General features: G+C 42.6%; 1 protein-coding gene across 10 annotated transcripts in view; it reads left to right on the plus strand.

The window, feature by feature from the left end:
- LOC136838640 (pyruvate kinase-like) overlaps positions 1-10,459 on the plus strand; it is a 96,961-nt gene extending 86,502 nt beyond the window's left edge. For 5 of the 10 annotated variants that reach the window (XR_010853077.1, XR_010853071.1, XR_010853073.1 and 2 more), the window contains 2 exons: positions 9,895-9,961; positions 10,344-10,459. Coding sequence is in view for 3 of the 10 variants with exons in the window: in XM_067103986.1 (XP_066960087.1) it covers positions 10,344-10,356 (13 nt within the window). In the remaining 7 variants the exon portion in view is untranslated. The remainder of the gene's footprint in view (positions 1-9,894; positions 9,962-10,343) is intronic. The other 5 variants (XR_010853078.1, XR_010853072.1, XM_067103986.1 and 2 more) reach the window with 1 other exon arrangement.
- The last annotated feature ends 13,846 nt before the right edge of the window (positions 10,460-24,305 follow it).

Here is a 24,305-nt window from a genome sequence, read left to right on the forward strand (position 1 = left end):
TGTACACATGTGACTCATTGTTAACTATTGTAAGTAATGCACTGTATTAATTCTTTAAGAACATCTCTTACAGTATTTAAAAACAAGAAAAATATCAAAATTTTAAGATAATTTGCAATTTTCCTAGGTACACAAACCTGAAACCTCATTTATGGATATACCTTCGACAAAAGTTGGTCCTGTTATTGAAGCTTGGTAACATGGTAGTTGACCAGCATCAGGTGAGTGAAGGGGTGGGAGACTCAGCCACTCACTCGGCAAACAGCATCAACTTTTCTTTCATCAACAGGGACAAATGTCAGCTTGGTTAGAGGCGAGATTTTGATAAAAGACTTCAGGTTTGTATATCTAGGAAAAATGCAAATCAGCAATGTGTTAGCCAAAGCAACGTAGGCCATAGGGGTAGTTCTCTCAGTGCCTTAATAAGAGGACCCACGAGACTGGGATGCCACTTGGCTTGTGGTCAACCAGTAGCTGCTTGGCTAATACATTACAGTGGCCTTGAATTTACCTGGTTGATAGATCAACAGCATGGCTAACTGCTCACTTATACACCTGCCTCACCAATCTGCAGAGGGGGAAGGACCCTGTCCCCCTTTGATGTTTAGGTGGGAATCCTCAAGCTCCCACACCTGAGATGAACAAGCTGTTAAGGTGTGTGCCTCATCCTTCTTTTGATGCTGAGTACAGAAGCATCTCCAGTGAGGAGGAATTTCATGGAACTCCCACTTGTCATGTAACCACTACGTGAGGCAGGCCTGATTTGTTTATTCAAATGAATGGGGAGTGTTGGAAGACTGATGATGCATAATCAGTCTTACTTCACACACCAATGAAGCAAATGAAAGTGGATATGCCTGTAAGGCACACCAAAGCAGGGACTGCACTGATTTTGCCTTGAGTTTGCTGATTCGAATCTGTGAGAAGGACTCTCACCACATGCCCAGGTACTTTGTCTACAATTTGGGTAACGGACTGGACTTTTCCCAGTTTATCATAATCACCCAATCACAAGAAAAGGAGAGGACAATCCCAATCCCCATGTAACTGCACCTCAGACAGGGCCCATACTAATACCAACTTAAGCCCATGAGGAGGAGTCAATAGTCAAAAACAAAGTGTTTTGAGCTGATAGACTGTCTCATAACATATGAAGCAGAGGTACTTCTGAGAATCCCGATGGATGGGTATCTGGAAACATGCATCTTTTAGACTTATCATAAGCATGAACACCCTTTCTGATAGAGCCCACATGGGACACAGGGTTTCCCATCAGCTACTCAGTGGAGAGAGGCTGATGAATAGTCTGGCCACCTTCTCCAACAGGACGAGATGGCTGCAGAAGCTTGGTGAGTTAATAATCATCCACAACTTTTAAGCATGCCCTTCTCCAGCATTATGTGTACCCCTGTCAATATCACGAGGGATTTAGATGATACTGGAGAGTAAGAGTAATGGGATCCGTCTATGAGAAATGGGAGGCATTGGTCCTTGAAGGGAGTCTGTAACCAACCCGAAGGACACAAACCCAAGGCTCTGCCCCCCTGACGTTGCCACATTGTCCAGAGGCAACTGGAATCCTGCTTTTGCAGCAGTGGGAGAGGAGGATTGCCAACTTCAACATCCTCCTCCCTTCCTTTCCTTGGCTTCCTTCTGGGCTGAAGGCTGGTTGGAAGACTGAAAGGGCCTGAAAGACTCCTGACCCTGTCCCAAGGAACAAAAATGCTGGGAATGCAACTGCCCCTTGAAAGAGGTCTGGTCTTTCTCCAAACCCAATGTCAACAGAGTACTTGCTCCTGAAGGCTTGGCTGCAATGCCCTTCAAGAGGCCCAAAGGAATCTTGAAGGAAATTAACTGGTAAATACTGAGTCCTGAGAATCGGTAATTAATTTCTCCACTGTCACCTCAACCTTACTCTTTAGGAAGAGTACAGAGGAACCCAAAATTGGACCACTCCTAAGCATGAGCCTACACTAGGTTATATATTTTCTTAAAAAGAGGCCATGAATGCTCTCATACCCTTGTAAAACAGTTAGCTCACAGAACTTTACCATCTCTAGAGAGAGACCATGGAAAAGCCAAGAATCTGCCAGTGTGTTGAGCTACTAGTCCAACCGTAATGTAACCTTGAACAACCATGGCAACTGACTCCATGGCTTCAGGACAGGAGAAGGAGATCCCCCAACTGCAAAAAGCCTCTACAAACAAGTCCACATACTACTGGATCCACCTATAGGGGGCAAGTCTCTGCATCCTCCAGGATGAGAATATCTGCTGTCATGTCAGAGACAGGGAAGAAGCCGAGTGGAGCAACTAGAGATTACAGAAGTCTCTGATTCAGTGATCAGAGAATATCTCCTCCACAGCACCTTAAACAGTCAGGGATGATGGCAACTAACAGGACAATGCAGAATACAGAGTGAAACCCAAAGTAAACTCCATGGAGGACACCAGATGGTAGCAAGGAGTAGCCCAAGTTGCTTCTCCAGACCAATGCACCCATGAATGAGATCAGTTCTTGAAAATGACTTTCCAACTCAGCTTTCATGGGTCCATGGGGAGACCATCAGGTTTAGAAGAATCCAAAAAGGACACACAACAGTTGGACCCTGCCCCTGCTAAGAGGATCTAGATGAGTATCTAGAATAAGTTCCAAACACAGAGTCATGTCCGAAGACATTAAAGGTAATCTAACAATCATCCTCACTGCCCTCATACCCTGAAACGGAAGCCAAACCAGCAAGGCCACAAATGGTTTGGGTCACTGCCTCACAACACACATACACACACATGCAAGTATTGCCATGCTCATGATTGTCAGCAGACCAATTGCAAGCACATCCTGGGATGTACTGAGATAGTTCTGGAGGAATATGACAGCAAGTAGTTTATGGAAGTGCAAACTCTTCCTTACATGCAACAGAAATCAGTCATATGTGAACTTGTGCACCAATACACCTACACTGCCCATGACCACCTGCCCAACGAACGTGCTGGGATTGCCATCCCTCCCCACTCATAAGCAATGACCAAAAGAAGACTTCTTAGTCTTCTAGTGAAGGGCAGCCTACCTGGCCTTCTTCCTACACTTCTGCAGACCAGAGATGAGGAAGCCAAGGAGGAGGTTAGGAAAAAGAGGAAGATGACAAGGAAGAGAAAGGAGCACAGCAGCACTTATTCAACCTCCTATGACCATGGATCTCTGTAATGTCCATCTAGGAGAAGGAGGAAGATGACAAAAAAAAAAGGGGGGGGAAGGAGGCAAGGAGCACAGCAGCACTAATCTCTCCATCCTCTTCCATGTCTGTCAAGTAAAAAAGTCAAGGCAGACATCTCAAAGGGACAGGAACAAGAGCTGCCAGAGCAGCTACAGCTGGAGCAATAGGAACATCCATGAGTGCAATGCATTTGGTCTTGTTGGGGAAAGCCAGCGCTGAGTAACAGGGTCCACTGAGACTGATGTGGTCAGGAAACCTTTGGCTGAAGCCAAAAGTTCCAGGAAAGCATAACGAGAAGGCTCCCTTGGAAACCCAAGAAAATGCCACAACAATTTCAGAAGCCCCTTTGTCTCCTGGGAATGTTCCAAACAACTGAACTGATGCAGGAGAAATTGGAACTGAGTATTGCGGGGTTAGCAGGAACTGGTATCACACCAGAAACATCACCGGCCAAGTGCGTTGTCATCAAATTGCCAATAAGTCTGTGCAGACCCTCCTTGCCGAACAAGGAAAGAATGAGTGGACACCATTCCAGTGCAGTAAAAGCAATGGGATCAAGGCAGACACAGAAATGGGATGAGGAGGTGAGAACATCTCTGTAAGCTTCTAAGACTTCCTCCTCCTCTCCTTGTGTTTCTCCATTAGGCTGGAAAAGAATCAGAATCAATGCAGTTCAAGGATGGCATACATTCCTGCATCAGCAAACTGTGCAACAAGAACAAGGGCAAATACTGTACTCACAAGTAACAAAAATCAAGCACACTCAACTGAGCCCAGGACATCTACGCTGATCACTCTTCATTCTTACTACAAACAAGCAAGCCAAAGTCTCAACCTTTCCAACCAAAAACACTTAAGTGAAAAGCTTCAACAACCACAATGATACTTCTCAAGAACGTCTGTACAACAAAGTGGTCGAAGAAAAGTAATGCTGTTTACAGTGATTGGGTGGGTCGCCTTACCCCTTAGTCACCTGTTGCTAGTCAAGTACAGTACTTTGTTACCAAGATCCCATGACTGGGCCAGCTTTTGCCAAAGGTATTTCCATATAAAAGATGAAATTTATATTCTCATGGGAACAAATGCGTAAAAGTAACGTTAAAAAAAAATACAATACAGGTCATTTTTTTTTCTTTTGTAGTGCACCAATGTTATAGGTGCTAACTTAAATTATTATTTTTGTATTCCACTTTACTAACCAAATTTTGGAATGATACTTTGGTTACCAGATCACAACTTGAAACTCAAACCTTGACAGATGTTAATCTATTGAATAGTGAATGACAACAGTAGATAAAATACAGCCCATATTAACCTAGTTTAAGTAATCACTGCAAAGTAGCATGTGTATTAATCTAATCTTGTCCCAACAACTTAACAAATGGTCATCCTTATCCCAATGCAGGTATTAGTACCTTAGCCTAGCTTTTACCTTTGTGCATTAACACTTTCTAACTGCAACTTTTTGCATGGTAAACTACAGTTAACTCGGTGTCTTTAGATATTCATAAGAATAACTTGTCATGGCAAGTCTAGCAATAGATCTTGCTGGTACAGGTAGCCTAGCTTTCAATATGGCAAGTTGCCATTCATTGTGGACTAAAACTGCCTGTCCTGCCATGCTAATTCCTAGAACTTTCAAGTAACCTACGTTTAGACAGTTACCATTCCGTAAGGCCTGAAGTTGCCTCATATAAGTTCATCCTAGCATAACTTAGATTGTTGTCAAGCTGTCTTTATATAAGTAATCTGTCACACTGTATTTATATAAATGATATCATTGCTTACCGATTTGTTCACCACATATCTAAAGTTATGATCCTAGAACATTGTAATTCCAAAGACAAAGATATTTAACTTGTAAGTGACTGATGTGTAAGCCCTTCAAAGTAAGCATGTTTATTATCTAAGGGTTATGAAATTTTGTTCTGTAAATTACAAAAAATCTGATAAAATCTTTGAGATAATGACTCAGTTAAGGTCCTAGGAGCTGATGAAGCTTTTGTACCGTACTTTGGCTACAGAGTAAGAGTTGATCACATAATCTAGAACTACCACAGATCTCTGCTATTTCTAGTTGAGGAATGCAAAGAATTCCTCAATGCAAGATCTATCATGCATTCTTTAAGTTTGTTGACACTGTGTACGAACTCTGAAGGTAAGCCAACTATATGATAGACCACAAACCTTCTGGGAAAGCCTGAATCTCCTCATTATACAGTAATTCTCCCAGATAGAATAACAATCAGTAATCTAGTAGAAAGTAGCACACTCCTCTGGGAGCATAGCATACACACATCTCTGATAATTACTGACCTGTTCTCCTTGGTACATCAGTTGGCTTACCTTTAGTGTTCTTTTGTTATTGTAATCCATCTACACTGTAATATGTACCTGCCACTGGCAACCTCAAGATCCTGCAAGCTGTCATTGCAGTTTGCATTAGTGTCCTCCATGAGTTTCCAAGGTAATGCTTCTCTGTTTATTATGATAAAAGATTACAAAATTAACCTATACAACTGAGATTGATCAAAGATAGGACTCAACCAGATTCAAGTGATTGAAGAAGCTGCCTAGGACCATATTCACCAGTTTCCTAAATTAATGTAAATCAATAATGTACATGATGATATAAAATTCCACTGTTCCTTAGCATTACAATATGATGATTACCACATGCCACAAACAGTTGCAACTGCAACATTTCATTTATTTTGAAAGTAGGAACTTCATTCAATTTCCACCTGTATGCCATGGATGTAATTGATAACGTGTATGTAAGTACAATACAAACCTGAGTTTTGCATTAAAAAAATGACAGCAGGAAGTTTAGGGTTAAACTGTTACCAGCTGATCTTTTTCGGCTATATATGATGTCTATTGAAATTTGACTCTTGGATACCTACAGCCACAATAATCTTTCGCAGTAATTACTGTATACATTACAGTATCATGAAACTTCTATACCTTAGAATCACTCTCATCTGTGATATACAGAGTAGGCCTACAATGCACTTTCCATTAATGTGACCAATACACAGCCCTCAACTAAATAGTATATCCTTCTTATCTGTAACCACAGGTCTAGTGGAACATTGTACCCTTTGGTCTGCAGGAGAAAGCCTCAGTGTGCAAATGCTCTCACTCCACTGAATTGAAATTCTACGGCATGTGTACATTGTATCTTAGTTATCTGATGTGACTTTTGTTATTTTCCCTCACTCCATAGACTGACCATCCTAATGTCTATTCTATGAGGCAGCCAGCCTTACAGATCCTCCAATTACACCGACAGATGATCAAACAGAATTTTAGAGAATTGTTATTTAACTAACCAACAGAGACTATCGTGGATGAATACTGAAGACTTATCTTACTTAAAGGTGAATTCAGCTAACATAGGAATTTAGATGGAGTGAGAGAGATAACCAGTTATAAAACTACAGCACTGAAGGTAGAAAACCTTTTTAAATTCTGGATTTATGGTTTTGATACATTCTACAATGTGGCTAATGAAACACACTAAGAACTGTGTAAAGATGACAAAAGAGCAATCAACTAAACAAAACAAGTTTGAAAACTGCTACAGCACAAAACTTATGTTAGGTGCTTATAACCATCTGCAGACAACTAGCAGAAGATGTCTTGAACATCAATTAGCATACAGTTCTTAGGTTTCAATGAATTTGGGGGTTTGTTAATGCAAACTGCAATATTTTAATCAGATGTAACAGTCAAGTATTTGGATAAAAATACCCCCATGGAATGGCAAGGCTGCTTTCTGAAATGATTAAGCTGTTGCTTATTTCTCAAAAGCATTTTGAAAAATTTACTAAAATGTATGTAAAAGACTCAAGGTAGGTCTTCTAACACGAAAGACATTAGGAATGACTTGTCAGTGCCTCGTCATACACTGAACATAATGTCTCTTTTAAAGTTTCTTTTCTCTAGATATGAGCTGTCTGTCATATTTTCACTGGATGACCACACCTTATAAGAAAAAAAGGTAGAAGTGTTCTCAAAATGATTACAAAATGAGCTACCTTCAACTACTTGGGGAGTTTACAACTTAACAAGTTACATTTTGACCATCATTTTCAGACATTTATTATGTTTTGAGTATTTTACTTTTAATATTTTCCATTTTTACATGGCATTCGTATACTACATTATCTTCTTGTTCAAATGAATGCATGCCAAATGTACATAAAGATATCCTAGCTTTACACCATAAACAATATAATTACTGCATTGTGTTACTGGCACCAAGAGGTGTTCTAATCGGCCAATTTTAAAAATAAAATAAAAGTTAAACCAGTTTACCTGTCACCACAGACAAAGAACACCCAACTTGACTGGATTGCATTGTACTTTTTTCTATTTTATGTACAGTACCATAATACTGTAGTTCTCTAATAATTTATCAGAATACAGTGTATATATGTAGTATAAACTAACCATTCATGCAAGGAACATTTATAGACCTTTTCCTGTCTTATTTAATAGTTCCTCTTTTAAATATCTGTATTTAATTTATGCATCTACAATACTGTATACTGTATCTGTGAATATAGTAATTTCCTTATTTTTTCATTGTACAGCAATTGATAAAAGACTGCATTTTTGTTACTTTTTCCAGCAGTGAAGAAAAACAATTTGTTTTATAAGGGTAATACAATATTATTTCATTTTTATAAAAAAAAAAAGGGTAGTAAAAATGCTGAAGTACTATGAAATCTAGGCAAAGGAAGAGGTCAAAACTAATGGACATGCACTGTCAAAATATCCATATACAGTATATATATATGTACTTGTATAATAAACAGGATTTTAATTTTAAAAGGTAATTAAACTCAAGATCTCATTTGGACATAAATGACAAAGATACGGTATGTTATGCCTCCAACAGAATACCTACTTGTTTGATACCACAAAAGTATTTGGTACTGATGTTTCATTTTGTCTGAGAGGCCAGTAAGCCCTGCTCAACCTTACTCATTCTCCTTTGTTAACCCAGTGTGATTTCAGAGGTAAATAATGTTACTAGACGTAATTAAAGATACTGTACAGTAGTTCCAAAAAGCTAAATGGCTATGTATTCCAAAAACATACCATTCCCTGCGAGTTAAAATCCATTTTTTTTTTTACCAATTTCTGAATTGTGAAAAAATCTATCATAAATGAAGTTGGAACTTAGAACAGAAAAACAAAAGTGCAGTATGTCCAACCTGAATTTACTTTTGAGCTTGGAAAACTATGTAAGTCTCTCAGACAGATCATCAAAAAGATGAACTCTTAGTTCAGCACATACAGTAGTCCTAATGTCACACCTCTACCCACCACTTTTTTTTTTATAGTCTATTAGCACACATTTTCTTGATACTGTACTCCTTTTGGAAGTCTAAATTTTTTACTGTTCATGTTTTTATTCATCTGACTGTTTCTTTCTTCTTCTATACCTCACTATCAAATCAGCTTGCAATCTATGTTGTGTTCAGATGCCTCATCTGATATAGTAGTGCTACCCTTTCCTTTGATGCCACCTGTGCTTCTCGTCCTTATAATATCAATTATGATATCAAGTTCCCATTTTATATATTGTTACTGCATCTGATAACTTTCCCAAAATTTTTCATGTTTTCCCTCTTTAAGTTCTTCCTGTTTGTGGTGATGAGTTTACTAAGAACAATGTCATTACACTCCTTCTTAAGATCATTTTAATGTTCACTACTGTATAATTTTTTTGTCCCACATCAACCACAACTGTCTACTGTGCTTCATGTTGTAGTGTTTTCCTGCCATTTCTCTAAAATTTATATTTCCTGGTGTCACTTTCATTGCTTTAACGCCAAGTCCTCTATACTTTATCCCTCCTGTTAAAAAAATGCCCATGTTTCTTCTAGTTAGCATCTTCACAATTTCCCCTACTTCTTTCTAACATTGTGCCAACATTTATCATGCTCATTTCTAACGAGCTTGCTTTATTTCTATTTTCCCCAAGAATTCTTCTCATCCCCTGTACACTCACAGACTGTCAGATACCTCAAGCTCTTTCTTCAATACATAAAATCCGATAATACATCTCTCAATACTCCCAACTTCCCATCCTTTTTTTATTTGTTTCTTGTGGCCACTTAAAAGTAGCATGGTACAGTATTTGCATCACTGCTTATTGAATACTGTAAGCATTGTGTGTGACCAGTATACAGTACTTTATCATTATTAAAAATGGCTTTGTGCTCAACAAAGCCAAGATGCACAAGTGGTTCTTGTGTAAAACCTATTACTGTACTGTAAATGTGGCATAAGAGGAGCTGAACTTTAGGACTTTCAAAGGTATCTTCTGAGCGCTTGAACAACTATTTCAACAAAGTTTTCTTCCTCTGAAGTTCTGAGGCTAATCTTAGATGCCCTGGTGCACCATCGTTGGAAAAAAAAAAGGTAAAATATCATAATGAATTGCTCGTTCCACACTCAAAATAAAAGTGGAAAATGGAACTTAAAGCTTTAATTTCACCTCGTTGTTGATTGCCTTAGTGCACTGGTACAATTTACATGTATCTTGTTTTCTGTATCTAAAACAAATTAATCTTAAGTGATATTAGGGTCCTGAGAAGACCTGTATGTACTAATAAAGATTTTTTTTTTCCTAATTTCATATTTTCTGTACTAACAGTCATATATGAAAGTGCATGCAGGCCCTTCCATCCTAAAATGGTATGCTGTGTTTTCATCGATCAAAGGTACAGCATTTTTAGTTTTGTTATGATTCTACTCTGCCACTTCAAATTTTGTATATTAGTTGGTTAGCAAGAAAAATAGGAGTAGAGTCTACAATTGTGTTTTTTATATTTTGTGAGATGATATAACCAACTGTGATTATTTTTGCTTGCATGGGTGTGGGAACTTTTTAATTAAACCACCTTTATCCTTGATTTTACTGTTGTGTGAGCTTCACAACTGTTTGTTCTAAGAGTAAGACAATAAAACCAAAGTCAGAGTTGCATTATGTAATGTTAATTAGTTGAAATATTGTTTGAAATATGAAATATATCAACTTGGTAATATGAATGTGAAAACTTATATACTGTATATATATACTAATGTATTTTGCAACCATTTCAGACCTGCCAAATGAGAGACAAGGGTTGGGAAATCTATAGCTTTAAATTTTTAAAAATCTGATCAAGCAAAAGGAATATTAGCTTATCTACTGCAAAATAAAATACTATAGAAATGAACCTTGTTTTATTCTAAAACCCATTCCACATTAGCTAGAAAACAGAGCTTATTTATAATGTTCAATAGCTTGTAAGGAAACTCCTACACAAGAGATCTTTTCACTCAAGTAGTTAAGGCCATGTGATGGTGACACAAGTGACTTACGGGCATGTGGCTGTAACAGTGCTTTGTGAGAGGCTGCCAAACCTGGGCTCAGTAAGAAAGCTGGGAAGCTTACAGGGCTCTCCACAACACAATAAACGACAGAGGAATGTACAGTACATGCTCATACTTCACAAAGGTTGCTATGCTCATACTTCACAAAGGTTGCTAACAAGATAAAATTTCGAAATAATTTGTATTTTTCCTAGTTTTACAAATATCTTTCAAATATGAGTACCCTTTAGCATGCACTGGAAATGGTCATTGAACTATGTAACAAAGCAGTTAACTAGTGGTTATGGGAGGGTGAGTGGGAGGAATACCCCTCACTCATCTGCTGTCTCCAAGCACTTTTTCTTTGGATTCAGGGGCCAAGGCTATGGTTTGTATACTGTACCTAGAAAAAATACAAATTACTTTAAAAATTTGTTGTTTGCTCCTATGGAAATACAAACCATCGCCTTATATGTTGGAGACACTTCTTAAGTCATGATAGCAAGCAAGGAATGCAATGGCTCCAGTAACCTCTTACTCAGACTGGCATAAGGATAGCAAAGCAGTAGGGCCCTGGGAATGAGTAAGGGTATAGAGCTTCATTCAAGTACGGAAAGTGAGGAATAAATGTTGGAAGCTATTTCTGGAAAATACAAATTGATGCCTTCAGAATATAGCTCTACCATTTTCCCCTGCCTTCCTTGTTAAAGGGAAGAGCAGAGGGAGGTGGGTCTTAATGATGGAGCTCTAAGTCTTAGTGCTTGAAGTGTAGTTACCTGTATCCTGGTCTGATCCAACAGGAACTTTGGCCTAGATGTTGCTCTGCCGATGAAAAAGTGGGATGGAAGGAAAGTATTCCCACTTCATTCATATCCCCAGAGTTATACTAAGCAAAGTCATCAGGTGAAAACTTTTTTCTGTTTGATGGAACTGGATGCCTACAGTTGTTGAGGAGCTATGTCAGGTCTCAAAGAGAAGGTGTCCAAACACCAATGGACAATACCCCTATGGTAGAATGAAGTGAGGGTTGTCTGGAGCTGCCAGACACCTTTTCATCACCTGAAAAACCAATTAGTTTCTCCAAGAGGCCAATTACAGCCGCATGCCACTGACTTCATGGGCTCTCCATGACTAAAGCAACTGACATCTTCGCCCAAGGACTCATAAGCTTGTCTAAGCAGCTCAAAAAGCCAGAAAGAAGGGGTGTTCCTGGACAACGTCTTCTTACACTTGCCTGTACAGTACTACTAAAAAGTTGCCAACACCCTACACAAAGAGTATGGGTTCTTTTCCGAGAATCTCTTACTGCTCACATTGGGCATAGAAGCACCTCGTCCTGGCCACCACCTAGTCTCTAAGGAATGGGATCATAAAGCTCTCAAATCTCTCAACATGAATTGGCAGGTTCTGAGTTTTTGCTACAGACTAAGGAACGATGAGAAAGAGAGAGATCCCTATCATTCTGAGTACCAGACTAGATGGGAAAGGCCATGTAACTCCCTGGTGCGCTTTGATGAGGCTATCAATAGCAAAACGTCCAAGGAATACCAAAGGGCTCATAACATGCTTGGGTTAGGCTGCGAAGGATGGGTCTCATGCCACTCCAGGCAACACAGCTCCCACTGAAAATAAGTGATTAAAACTCCTTGAGTATGGTTGACCTACTGAAGAGGAGGGATCTAAGCCCTCCAGTCAGAATATCTGTACGATAGCCATTTACTGCAGAGAATGAGAGGAGTTTGTCTTGGGAAAGGTAAAACTAGGAAGCCTGTGACCCTCTGAACAGATACTCTGAATAGAGAGAGATTCCTTCCACAGCACCAACTGCAGAAGATGGCTCATTTTCCTTGGTACACACTCATTGAGGAACAATGAAAGTACCCAGACATCTCCCTTGAAGTTCTGAGAGAAAAATTAACATTTTTATAATAAAATAATGTTTTACATATGCTTACCAAATACTTACACAGCTATAGTTTCTATTTGATGCAGTAGCTCAAATTCAAAAATTAATGTAGCATTCTTTTGTTTTGGTAGGCATTGCCCCACCCACTTCTAGAAGAATAGGTGCAATGTAGCTAAGTGACAATTCATTTATGCTTTATGTCCATGAGAGGGGGGAAGGGAGGGCTCTGATTATGTAATCATTTGGTAAGCATATATAAAATGAAGTTTTTATGATAAAACAAAGTTTTATGAATACTTACCTGGCAGTTATATATATATAGCTTAATCCCTGTCCATCCAAAAGATTTTTCAAAACTTCGGCAACACCGAATGGTAGTGTCCGATAGGTGGTTAACAACCCTTATCAGTTGGTAGCTGGAATCATTCCCGTTTTCAGTTCCTCAGATCATCTCTTGCCCTGACCTGTCTCTGAGGGGGGAGGGTGGGATTTAAAATATATATATAACTGCCAGGTAAGTATTCATAAAACTTTGTTTACTCATAAAACTTCATTTACAAAATAGAACTTACCAACATATATATATAGCTGATTCACATTTGGAGGAGGGTGAAAGACAGCCAACATTGTTGGGAAACAACTAAAAGTTGTGGGTAAACACCTTGATTCCTTACCTGCTAAGGTAGTTGACCTAAAGGTTCCTGCCTCTTGAGCCGCTTTCCCTTAGGAGCGCCAGTCAGGTGAAGACCTGTTATACTGAAACAAGCCAATCGAGTCTGTCAAACGGGGTGAGACCAACAACGTGACTAGACTGTACTTCCTATTCCTTCTATTACCTGTAACCTTACTCAATCTAACCACCTAACCTTGCAGACTAGATATACACCTATCTAGTTAGGCTGGGGTTGCTTTTCCAAGGAAGTTTCCTCAGACAACCCATAAAAAACACCAACCTAATTACAGGTATCCCAAGCAAAAGTTAAGGTTGAGGAGGCAGTCACTCCTTTACCCAATACCAAGCTGTAGCTACATATGGGCCCAAGGCATAACATTTCTCATAATCCACTCTCTTACCTCTCTGAGGTAATGAGAAGCGAAAACAAGTCACTTCTCCAAAAAGTGGCCTCCATAATTTTGTTTAACTGACATATTCTTTCTAAGCCAGAGAAGTTACAATGGCTCTTATTTCATGAGCCTTCACCTTCAGCAAACCAAAGTTCTCCTCTTCACATAAAAGGTGAGCTTCTCTTGTCTCCCTCAAAAAGAATGATAACGCATTCTTGAGGGGGCTTTTGAGATCCTTCACTGAACACCACAAAGAGACTGGAAGAAACTCTTCACGTCCTTTGTCCTGGGAATATAAGCCTTGAGGGCTCTAACTGAAACAGAGTAGTCTCTCCTCCTCTTGGCCCACTAAATCAGTGAGGTTAGGAACCTCAAGCGTTCCCGGCCAGGTTTGGAAGGGTTCTCATTCTTATGCAAGGAAGTCAAGCCTTAATCGCATATTGCTCCATTACGATTGAAGCCTACTTGTTTCTGAATAATGAATCTCGCTAACCCTTTCGCTGTAGCAAGGCGAGAAGGAAAGAGCTTTCTTTGTTCGTCTCTCAGAAGGTTAGTTTTGGAGAGATGGGTTCAACTTCCTGCTGCACAAGAACTTCAAAACCACATCCAAATTCCAGGACGGGGTCCAAAGTCTGCTTCGTTGTTTCGAAAAGATTTAAAAGGTCTCTCAAGTCTCTATCTTGAGACAAATCCAATGCCTCTGTACTAAAACGGTAGACAACAAGCTTCTGTATCCTTACATGGTGATAATGGCCAGCTTAGAATCTTGCCTGAGGACAAGAGAAAATCAGCTATTTGGCTCACAGAGGTAGTGGTTGAGGGAAACCTTATGCTTACACCAAGATCAAAGGTTTCCACTTTGATTGGTAAACTCTCTGTGAAGAGACCCTCCTGGCTCTGGCTGATAGCTCTTGCAGCAGTTGGCTGAAAAATCCTCTATTTTGACAAGCTTCTCGATAGTCTGAATGCAGTCAGTTGAAAAGCGAGGGGTTTGATATTCACCTCTCGAAGTGGAACATCTGAGAAGCCTTGGACTTGGGGAAGACTTCTCGGAGTCACTAACATCTCCACTACCTCTGAACTACCACTCTCTTGCTACAACAAAGGGGGCTACCAGGGTCATTCTTCCTGAATCTAGAGGTGTTTCTTGACTACTAGATTGATTATTTTTGAGCGGAGGAGCATAAGTGTCCATCCCGTCCAGTCCATCAGAAGGCGTCTACTGCTGTTGCTTCTCTGTGGGACTAGAGGCAGTAGTTCAGGATCCTCTTGTTCTGGCTGGATGAGAGGTCTATTGAAGGCCTCCCCACCAAACTCCACAGTTTCTGGCAAACTTGAAGGTGTAGAGTCCATTCCGTGGGCAGAACTTGCCCTCTTCTGCTGAGCATGTCTGCTCTTACATTCTTCTGCCCCTGCACGAATCTCGTCAAAAGCTCCACCCTGTGGTCTTTTGTCCACAGAAGGAGCTCTCTTGCTGTTTCGTAAAGAGGTAAAGAACGAGTCCCTCCTTGTTTGCTGATATACGCAAGAGCCGTGGTGTTGTCGGAATTCACTTCTACTACTTTCCCGCGACAGATTCTTTGAAGGCTTTTAAACCTAACCAGATGGCCATCAACTCTTTCCTGTTGATGTGCCATCCGATTTGTCCCTCTTCCCAAGAGCCTGAAACTTCCTTGTTCCCCAGTGTTGCTCCCCATCCCGACTCCGAAGCATCTGAGAACAACACTAGGTCTGGGTTCTTTCTGCGTAGGGAGATTCCTTCCCCTAAGATCGACGGGTTCAGCCACCAACTCAGATGTTTCTTGATCTCTGCTGGAATGTCGAAGGAAAATGAGTCGTCCTGATTCTTCCTGTCCCAGATTCTTGAAAGGAAGTGTTGAAGAGGCCTGAGGTGCAACCTTCCCAGAGAGACAAATTTCTCGAGGGAGGAGAGGGTGCCCAACAAACTCATCCACTCCCTCGCCGAGCACTTCTGCCTCCCCAGGAAATACTGAACCTTCTCGAGGCACTTGATTTGTCTTTCTTGTGAGGGAGAAGCCCGAAAACGAGCTGAGTCCAGAACTATCCCCAAATAAAGAATCGTCTGACTCGGTTCGATCTGAGACTTCTCTTTGTTGATAATGAGACCCAGATCCTGAGCAATCATAAACGTCTTGTGTAAGTCCTCCAGACACCTGTTCTTCGACTGGGACCTTATCAGCCAGTCGTCTAGGTACAGGGATACTCTTATCCCTTCTTGATGAAGCCATCCTGCCACATTTGACATTACTCTGGTGAACACTTGAGGAGCTGTGCTGAGGCCGAAACAAAGAGCTTTGAACTGGAAGCATTTGTCCTGGATCACAAACCTCAAAAACTTCCTTGAAGTCGGGTGGATGGGAATATGAAAGTAAGCGTCCTGCAGGTCCAGGGATACCATCCAGTCCCCTGGACGGACTGCTGCCAGCACAGACTGGAGTCGTCTCCATGGTAAACTTGGTCTTCCACAAAACCGTTCAATGCGCTGACATCCAGGACCGGTCTCCATCCCCCCGAACTCTTGGGCACTAAAAACAGACGATTGTAGAACCCTGGGGATCCTAGTTCCAAAACTGGTTCTATCGCTCCTTTCTCCAACATCTGGTCTACTAGATTCAGGAGTGCCCTTCGTTTCAATGCGTTCGAGTATTAGACCACTAGGGCTAGTGGCTTTGTTGAAAGTGGCGGTTTCCTCGAGAAGGGGATCTTGTATCCTTCCTTGATGACTGAGAGAGACCAGTTGTCCGCCCCTCTTGCTTCCCAAGCCTGCCAAAATAGAGACAGTCTTGCTCCTACTGTTGTCTGGAGGACTTGTGTTTCAATTTCTGAGGCGTGTTCTAAACGTCCTTCTGCTAGTTCTACCCCCTGTTTCTTGTCTTTTCCTCTGAAATCAGATCTAGAAGGAACTCTGCCCCGAAAGGGCTGTTGAACTCTCTTTTCCTCCTTTTGGCAGCTGGAGGAATTATCAAGGAAACCTCCTAGCCGAGCGAGAAAGTAAATCCTGTGTAGCTTTATGTGCCAGAGTCAGAGAAATATCCTGACCAAGGACTCCGGAAACAAATGCTCCGAGAGGGGGCGTAAGGAGTTCCGCCTTCTGTGCGACTGTAGTAGATTTTGACGTGAAGGAACATAACAAAGCCCTCTTCTTCAAAATCCCTGCAGTGAAAAGAGAAGTCATCTCATTTGCTCCATCCCTCAGAGCCTTATCCATACAGGCCATAATACTGGAAAGGTCTTCAATTCCCGTAGCCTGCATGGTTTCCATCTTCTTGGATAGGATTCCAACAGACCAGTCTAAAAAACTGAACACTTCAAAAGACCTAAAAATTCCTTTAATGAGATGGTCTAGTTCCGTCATAGACCACATCACCTTAGCTGAGTTAAGGGCATGTCTTCTGGAAGAGTCTACTAAACCAGAGAAGTCCCCCTGGGAGGAGGCAGGTACTCCCAGGCCCAGAGCTTCTCCAGTGTCATACCACATGCCCGCCTTCGAAGCAAGCCTAGTTGGAGGAAAAGAGAAGGAGGACTTAACTGCTTGCCTACGCTCCTTAAGCCAGTTATCAATCCTGGTCAGAGCCTTCTTAGCAGAAATGGAAAGCTTCATTTTAATAAAGGCTGACTGCTTCCTCGATTTCTTCCTGTTAAACTGGGACTGAGGAGAACGAGGAGCAGCAGGCTTAAACTCCTCACCATACAGCTCCAAAAGAGAGCGAGAAAGAACCTTATAGTCATCAGCCGCATTAGAAGGTTTATCTTCGTCCTCTGAAACGTCTTCCAAATCATGCATTCCTTCCAACTCTGTCTCCTTCTCTTCCCGCTGTAGTGTACCCGGGGAGGACGAACGATCGCCGAAAGCGTCCTGGCGGCGAGAGTTGGTTACGTCCTGGCGGCGAGAGCTGGTTGCGTCCTGACAAACAGCCCTAGAAGAATCCCGATGTCGAGAGCTGGATGCGTCCTGGTATCGCGAGCTGGAAGCGTCCTGGCGTCCGAGCATTGGATCGTCCTGGCGCCGAGAGTTGGATCGTCCTGGCGTCGAGAAGGCGCATGTCCTGGCGTCGCTGCGTTCTCTCCTCCCTGGAGAACCAAGGTCGTAATCTTGCTGAACAAAGGAAGTGCGTTCCCGGCGAGAGGAAGAAAATTCCTGTCGTTTAAGGCGTGGAGAGGAGAAGAGTCGAGCCTCAGGAGAAGAACCCTGAGGTTTTTGCTTGGGAGAAACGAAAAGATTCTTATGTTCCAGGCCAGAAGAGCGCCCCTTGTTGACTCGAACGGGAGAGGGATCCAGTTCTCTCTTATCCCTAGGAGAAACTTCAGCAGGGGACTCCCTTCTAGATCTTTTCACTGGTAACTTGGAGTCCTTACGTCTGACCGACTGCGGGGGAGGACGACTAAAGGCCTGAACGAGCGAAGCCAATTGGCCTTGCATGACGGTCATAAATGATTTAGCCGCAGCAGCTGCATCCTGAGGATCCGAGGGAGAAGGTTGTCGAGACAAGCTGGGAGCAGGAGAAGGATTCCTCGAGAATTCTCCGGAAGCAGAAAGAAGAGAACTCTCCCTCCTCCGAACAGCGAGAGGAGAGCATTCCGAAAAAGGTCTTGACCTTTTTGCTGGAGAGGCGTTTCGGTCGTCCGTCCGGAAGCAAAAGATTCAGGGAGCTCCACGCACCCGAAAGGGAGAGCGAGTCCGGGGTTGATCCTCTTGCTGCAACCATCTTCTTTTGGTCGGTCTCTCGAATCCTCAAACTGCCATCTACGTCTAGGAGAGGGGCTAGGAGAAGACGCAAGCTCTTCCGACACGCCTTTCCTGTGGCGGTCATAAGCAGCCTGGGAAAAAGCAACAGGACTGCTTGAGGCGACGGCTGACCGAGAATACGTCCCTCTCACCCCCTTACGATCGTCGACATACCTTCTCCCTAGGTCCTGGGAGCTTGGTAGAGGTCTAGATCTAGGGGCATGACAGGGTCGATCAGTCGCCACCTCCACTGCACTAGCACAAACACTATCACAAACTTCACTTGCACTCTTACCTTTCTTCAAGGCTTCAAGTTGATCCTTTAACTCTTTCATCTCAGCCGCCATCCTGGCGAACTGAGGGTCCATAACAGCAGATACAGTTCCTGTAGAAGGAGCGGGGGTTACCACCTCGGGAGAAGGATCTACTTCTAAGGGTGATTTAGGAATAGAAGGGTTAAAAGAAATGTCTAGGCTAACATCACTCACAGACCTAGATTTAGATTTAGAGGCCCTCCGTAACTTATCCATCTCTAATTTACGCACATAGCGTTTCATTTCCATCCATTTCTTTTCATCCAAATCCTCGCATTCTTTACATCTTTTATCCAAGGCACACTCAAAACCCCTGCACCCTAAACAAACAGTGTGAGGGTCCACCGAAGCTTTCGGTAACCTAACCTTACATTCTTCATTCACACATACTCGAAAAAACTTAGGATCAGACATCTTATCCAAGAACAGTCAAAAGAATAAATCCAAACAAGCCACAAAAGCGATTGCCAATCCAAAGGTCAAAATACGTCACCAATAAAAGGTCCAACACAGCGACCTAGGGAAGCGAGCGAAAAACCCGACGGAGAACCAACAACAATGTTGTCGGTCCAACCGGCAGAGATGATCTGAGGAACTGAAAACGGGAATGATTCCAGCTACCACCCGATAAGGGTTGTTAACCACCTATCGGACACCTACCATTCGGTTGGCGCGAGTTTTGAAAAATCTGCCGGTTCGACAGGGATTAAGCTATATATATATAACTGCCAGGTAAGTTCTATTCGTAAAAACTTTATTTTATTATAAAAATGTCATTTTTATATAAGTAACTTACCAAATAATTACATAGCTGAATCCCACATTGATTGGAGGTGGGATGAATGGACATGTACTACCCCAAAAAAAAACTGATATGGAGAAGAATTTGGGATAGAAAGTTAGCTAGCATTTTGAAATGCTTGTTGTAACCTTACCTGGTGAGGGAGCAATGGTAGACAGGTACTGCCTCTGGTTGAAGCTGCTCTCGACCTGTAGCGGTGTGGCAGTAGGGCCAAGAATCGCCTCTACTTGAGTGGGTGCTTTGCAACGTAGGAGGTTATCGTGGGTTGCCAAAGCTTACAGTCCAAAAAGGACACATAAATAATATGTGTATATGCCCTTGCCCAGGGCGTAGTACAACAGAAAACAAAGACCAGATAAAAAAATAACCTACACCACCACAAAATTTAATCAAAGCCACAAAAACATGGATTGGTGACACTCAAAACTCAGTGCTCACCAAACTTCCCAAGAAGTGCAGCTATCCTTATTCAAGGAGAGCGGAGAGAGGAAAAAAGAAGGCGTTCCTCCTATCCTTCATCCCCAAATGCCATGCCAGCTGTGAAGAATGGACCTAAAGTACTGCATTTTTCATGTACCATTTCAATATCCTGTGGGTAGAACATGGCAAACACTGGCTTGTACCTCCAATATGTAAATCATCCTGAACCGCCGAATGTGCTTCCGAAATCACAGATCTTAAAAAGAATGTTAATGCATTCTTGGACAACGGGCGGCTGGGGTCTTTCATGGAACACCCAAGATTTGAGAAGGAACCTCTAAGACTTTTGGTTCTTTCTAGTGTAAGGGACTGCATGGCGGTCCTATAGGGACATGTGCGTGTGAGTCAGCCATCAGAAAAAACAAGACAAAGCATCCCGCTCTCTCTCTCCCCTGCGTCAACGGCGATCACTCGAAGGAATGCAACTTCTACCATACAATATTCCTGTCTACTTCTCTCTAACCATTGTTATCTCGATTCATGTACAATACCACTACTTGCATTGCCATGCAAGCATTCCGATCATGTACTCATAATGTTCCACTGAATCTTCTGTGTCAAACTGTATGTATGTTTCTGTTTGTGAAGACGCTAAACGTCTCGCCATTTCACATATATTATGCTACTGCATTGTATTCATTAATCTGTCTCAAATCTCATGCAAATGTCCATATGTGGAATTTCCTGGCCTTTCCATTGATATATGTTTTAGCACTGTACATTTATTATGTCTCTCACAATCGCCATCTGTTTGTCTGTTGACAAGCACAGATGTCTGAAACATAATCTATATTTTGCCTTGTCTGTGTGTAGAAACTACATTGCGGCTCGTGCCAGCAAATAACAACTTCGAAGATTCTGTACATTCATTCGGTAAGGAACCACCAATAAACCAGACAACGTCCGGCCAGTATGTCACTCAATACCTTCCTTACACTAAGTATACTCTTAAGGCTCTTACAGAACAGAGGCCTTTCTCTTGATCGCATGGACCGAGTACCTCAGACAGGCTCTTCATTGAGAAGGAACGAGGCCATGGGTTAGTCGGGTCCTCGTGGCCAAGAAACCCAAAATCTTTGAGTGTACAATGTTGCCTTGAGAAAAGCCTACTCTTTTATTGATGGCATGTAGCTCACTGGCTCTCCTAGCTGTAGTTAATGCCATCAAGAATAAGGTCTTCTTTGTTAGATTCCTAAGTGAGGATGACTCCAAAGGTTCAACAGCGGTCCTGACACCCATTTAAGGACAATTTCCAAGTTCCAAGTGACTTTTGAAGGTTTTGCTTGCTAACTAGTACTAAAAAACTTTATTAAATCGCTGATGTCTTGATTTGAAGACAGGGCCACTCCTCTATGTTTGAATATGGAACTCAACATTATTCTGTAACCCTTGATGGTAGATGTTGCAAGTCCTTTTGAGGTTCTAAGATGTAACAAAATCTGCGATCTGGGCTACAGATGTCTGAGAAGTGGAGACATTTCGCTCCCGATGCCACTTCCGAAAAACTGTCTACTTGGCTTGGTAGACTGCAGCAAAAGATCGTCGCCTACTCTTAGCGATAGCCTCTGCAGCCTTCCTTGAAAATCCTTTCGCTCTGACAAGCCCCTGACAGTCTGAAGCCTGTCAGAGCAAGAGTGGATAACCCCAGATGGAATCAGTGAAGGTGCAGCTGTTTGAGATTTCTCCTCTGAGGAAGTAGCTTTGGGAAGTCTGTCAGTAGACTTAGGATATCTGGGAACCACTCCTTGCACGGCCAAAAGGGGCAACTAGGGTCATCGACATGTTCCTGTTTGTGTTGAACTTTTTCAGTACGTTCCTCACCACGCTGAAGGGAAGGAAGGCGTAAAGGTCGAGATCCAACCAGTCCTGCAACATGGCATCCATTGCCCATGCCTGCAGGTCCGAAGCTGGGGAACAATACAGAGGAAGACAATGGTTCCTCGACGTCGCAAACACGTCTATTGATGGCTTTCCCTACAGCTTCCACAGGTCGGTGCACACCTGTGGATTGAGTGTCCACTCCGCTGGTAAAACCTGTTTGCCACGACTCAATTTGTCTGCCAGGATGTTCTTTCTCCCCTGAATGGAGCGGATCACCACTTGGGTCTCGTTGCTTAGTGCCCACAGAAGAAAATCCTTGGCTGCTTCGTAGAGCGAAAAAGAATGAGTCCCTCCTTGGTTCTTGATGCAAGTCAGGGCAGTCATGCTGTCTGAATGGACCACCACTGTCTTGTTGAAAGTCTGCGTTGCAAAATGCTGAAGTGGAAGACAAATGGCCTTTAATTCTTTTACACTGATGTGGAGGTTTCTTCCGGTTGGAGACCATGTTCCTGAAACCTCCATACCGTTGAGAAGAGCTCCCCAACCCAGATCCGAAGCGTCTTAGTATAATGTTAGGTCGGGTTCATTGGAGCCAGAGATTTTCCTGTTACAAATCTGTCCTTCACCAGCCACCACTGAAGGTCCTCTCTGATCTCGGGAGTGATGTTGAAGACAGATGAATCCAGGAATGACTTCCTTTGCCAACCGGCCTTGAGGTGAAATTGCAGTACCCTTGTGTGAGCCTGCCCAATGGAACAAACTTCTCTATGGAAGAGAGAGTTCCAAGGAGACTTATCCATGTGTTGGCTGAGCAGGAGGGGGGAGCTATGAAGTCTTGGACTTTTCCAAGACAATTTATGATCCTTTGTTCAGACGAAAAAGCCTGAAAACTCGTCTATCATTATCCCTAAATATAGACTAGTCTGAGTCAGGACTAGTTGAGACTTCTTGAAATTTATTAAAAGTCCCAGATCTTGAGCAAGTCAAAGTGTTTTCTGAAGGTCCTCCATGCACTGAGATCGCGAAGGGGAGCATAGGAGCCAGTCGTTGAGGGAGAGAGAGATGTTTATCCCCATAAGTGTAACCATTTTCCTAGGAGAGTGAGTACTCAAGTAAAAGCTTGAGGAGCTGCGGAGAGGCCGAAGCACAGTGCCTGAAACTGGAAGACTCTGTCCTGGAGTACGAATTTCAGATACTTCCTGGAATCCGGGTGAACTGGAACGTGGAAGTACAGTACACATCTTACATGTCGATCGTGACCATCCAGTCCCCCTGGTGGGTGGCTGACAATACCTACTGGCTTATCTCCATTTTGAACTTCATTGTTTGAATGAAGAGGTTCAGGGCACTGACGTCCAGTACAGGTCTCCGTCCTCCCAATGACTTGGGAACCACGAAGAGGCGGTTGCAGAACCCCTCCGTGTCTACATCCTCGACTACTTCCACAGCTTTCTTCTCTAGTAGAACTGGCAAGATAGGGCCGAAAACCTCTCCGAGCCTACTGAGTAGGCCATTAAGGTGATGGGAGAGGTTACTAAGAGAGGTTTCTCCCTGCAAGGGATTGCATAGCCCTCTTTCAAGACCTTCAGCACCCATGGCTCCACATTCCTGTTCTTCCACTAGGTCCAGAAATGAAAAAGTCTTGCTCCCACTGGAACACGGAGGACAGACAACTCAATTTTGAGGTGCTGGCTTGTTGACAGGTTTCTTGAAAGCGAATGGAGGATTCGGAGGTTGGATCTAGGTCGGGACTGGAATCGACCTCTATTGCCTTGAAAGGGCTGTTATTTGCAAGTGAAGACATCTAGCAGTGTAGTAGTTGCAGTAGCTCATGCGGGAACCCTGATCCTTTGGCAGATTGGCGAAAGGTCTGTGTCGATTTCTTCTGGAGCTCTACTGATACACGTTTCAGGGTGTCCTGCGGGAATGAACTGTTCTTGTCTAGGGGGCCAAAAGAAGAGAAGTATACTGAGAAGAGGCGACTCCCTTCGCTGTAAACGAGCACCACAAATCTCATTTCTTAAGGACTCCTATGGTGAAGATGGTCACCAACTCTTGTGCTGTCTCTTACAGCCTTATCAGCACAAGCCAGAACCCCTAGCCAGTCTGACATGAAGTTTTCTTGAAGAATTGTACAGTCTTCAATTTTCTTAGCGACAGCCCCAACAGTCCAATTCAAAAAACTGAAGATCTCGAAAACATTAAAGATGTCTTTAATAAGATGGTCCAACACCGATGCAGTAAAGAGAACTCTGGCCAAGGAGAAAGCAGAGCGATGTGGAGCATCTATGATACAGGAAAAGTCCCCTTGAGAGGAGGCAGAAACTCCCAAGGACAGCACTTCTCCAGTTGCATACGACAGATACTTCTGCTATACCAAGCAAGAGGACGGCGTACAGAAAACCACTTTCCCGACATCTTTCTTTTCTGATAACGAGTTATCATGATGAAGACAACCATACGAGGTAGCCTGGCAGTACCTGGAGGTTGTCACATCAAGAAGGCTGGCCCCGGTGATGAAGGGACGGCTGGAGAGAAAAGCGAAGGGTAGCAGATAAGGAAATACCTGAGCAGT

The sequence above is a fragment of the Macrobrachium rosenbergii genome, chromosome 1, assembly GCF_040412425.1.
Source record: "Macrobrachium rosenbergii isolate ZJJX-2024 chromosome 1, ASM4041242v1, whole genome shotgun sequence".
Taxonomy (NCBI): Eukaryota; Metazoa; Arthropoda; class Malacostraca; order Decapoda; family Palaemonidae; genus Macrobrachium; species Macrobrachium rosenbergii.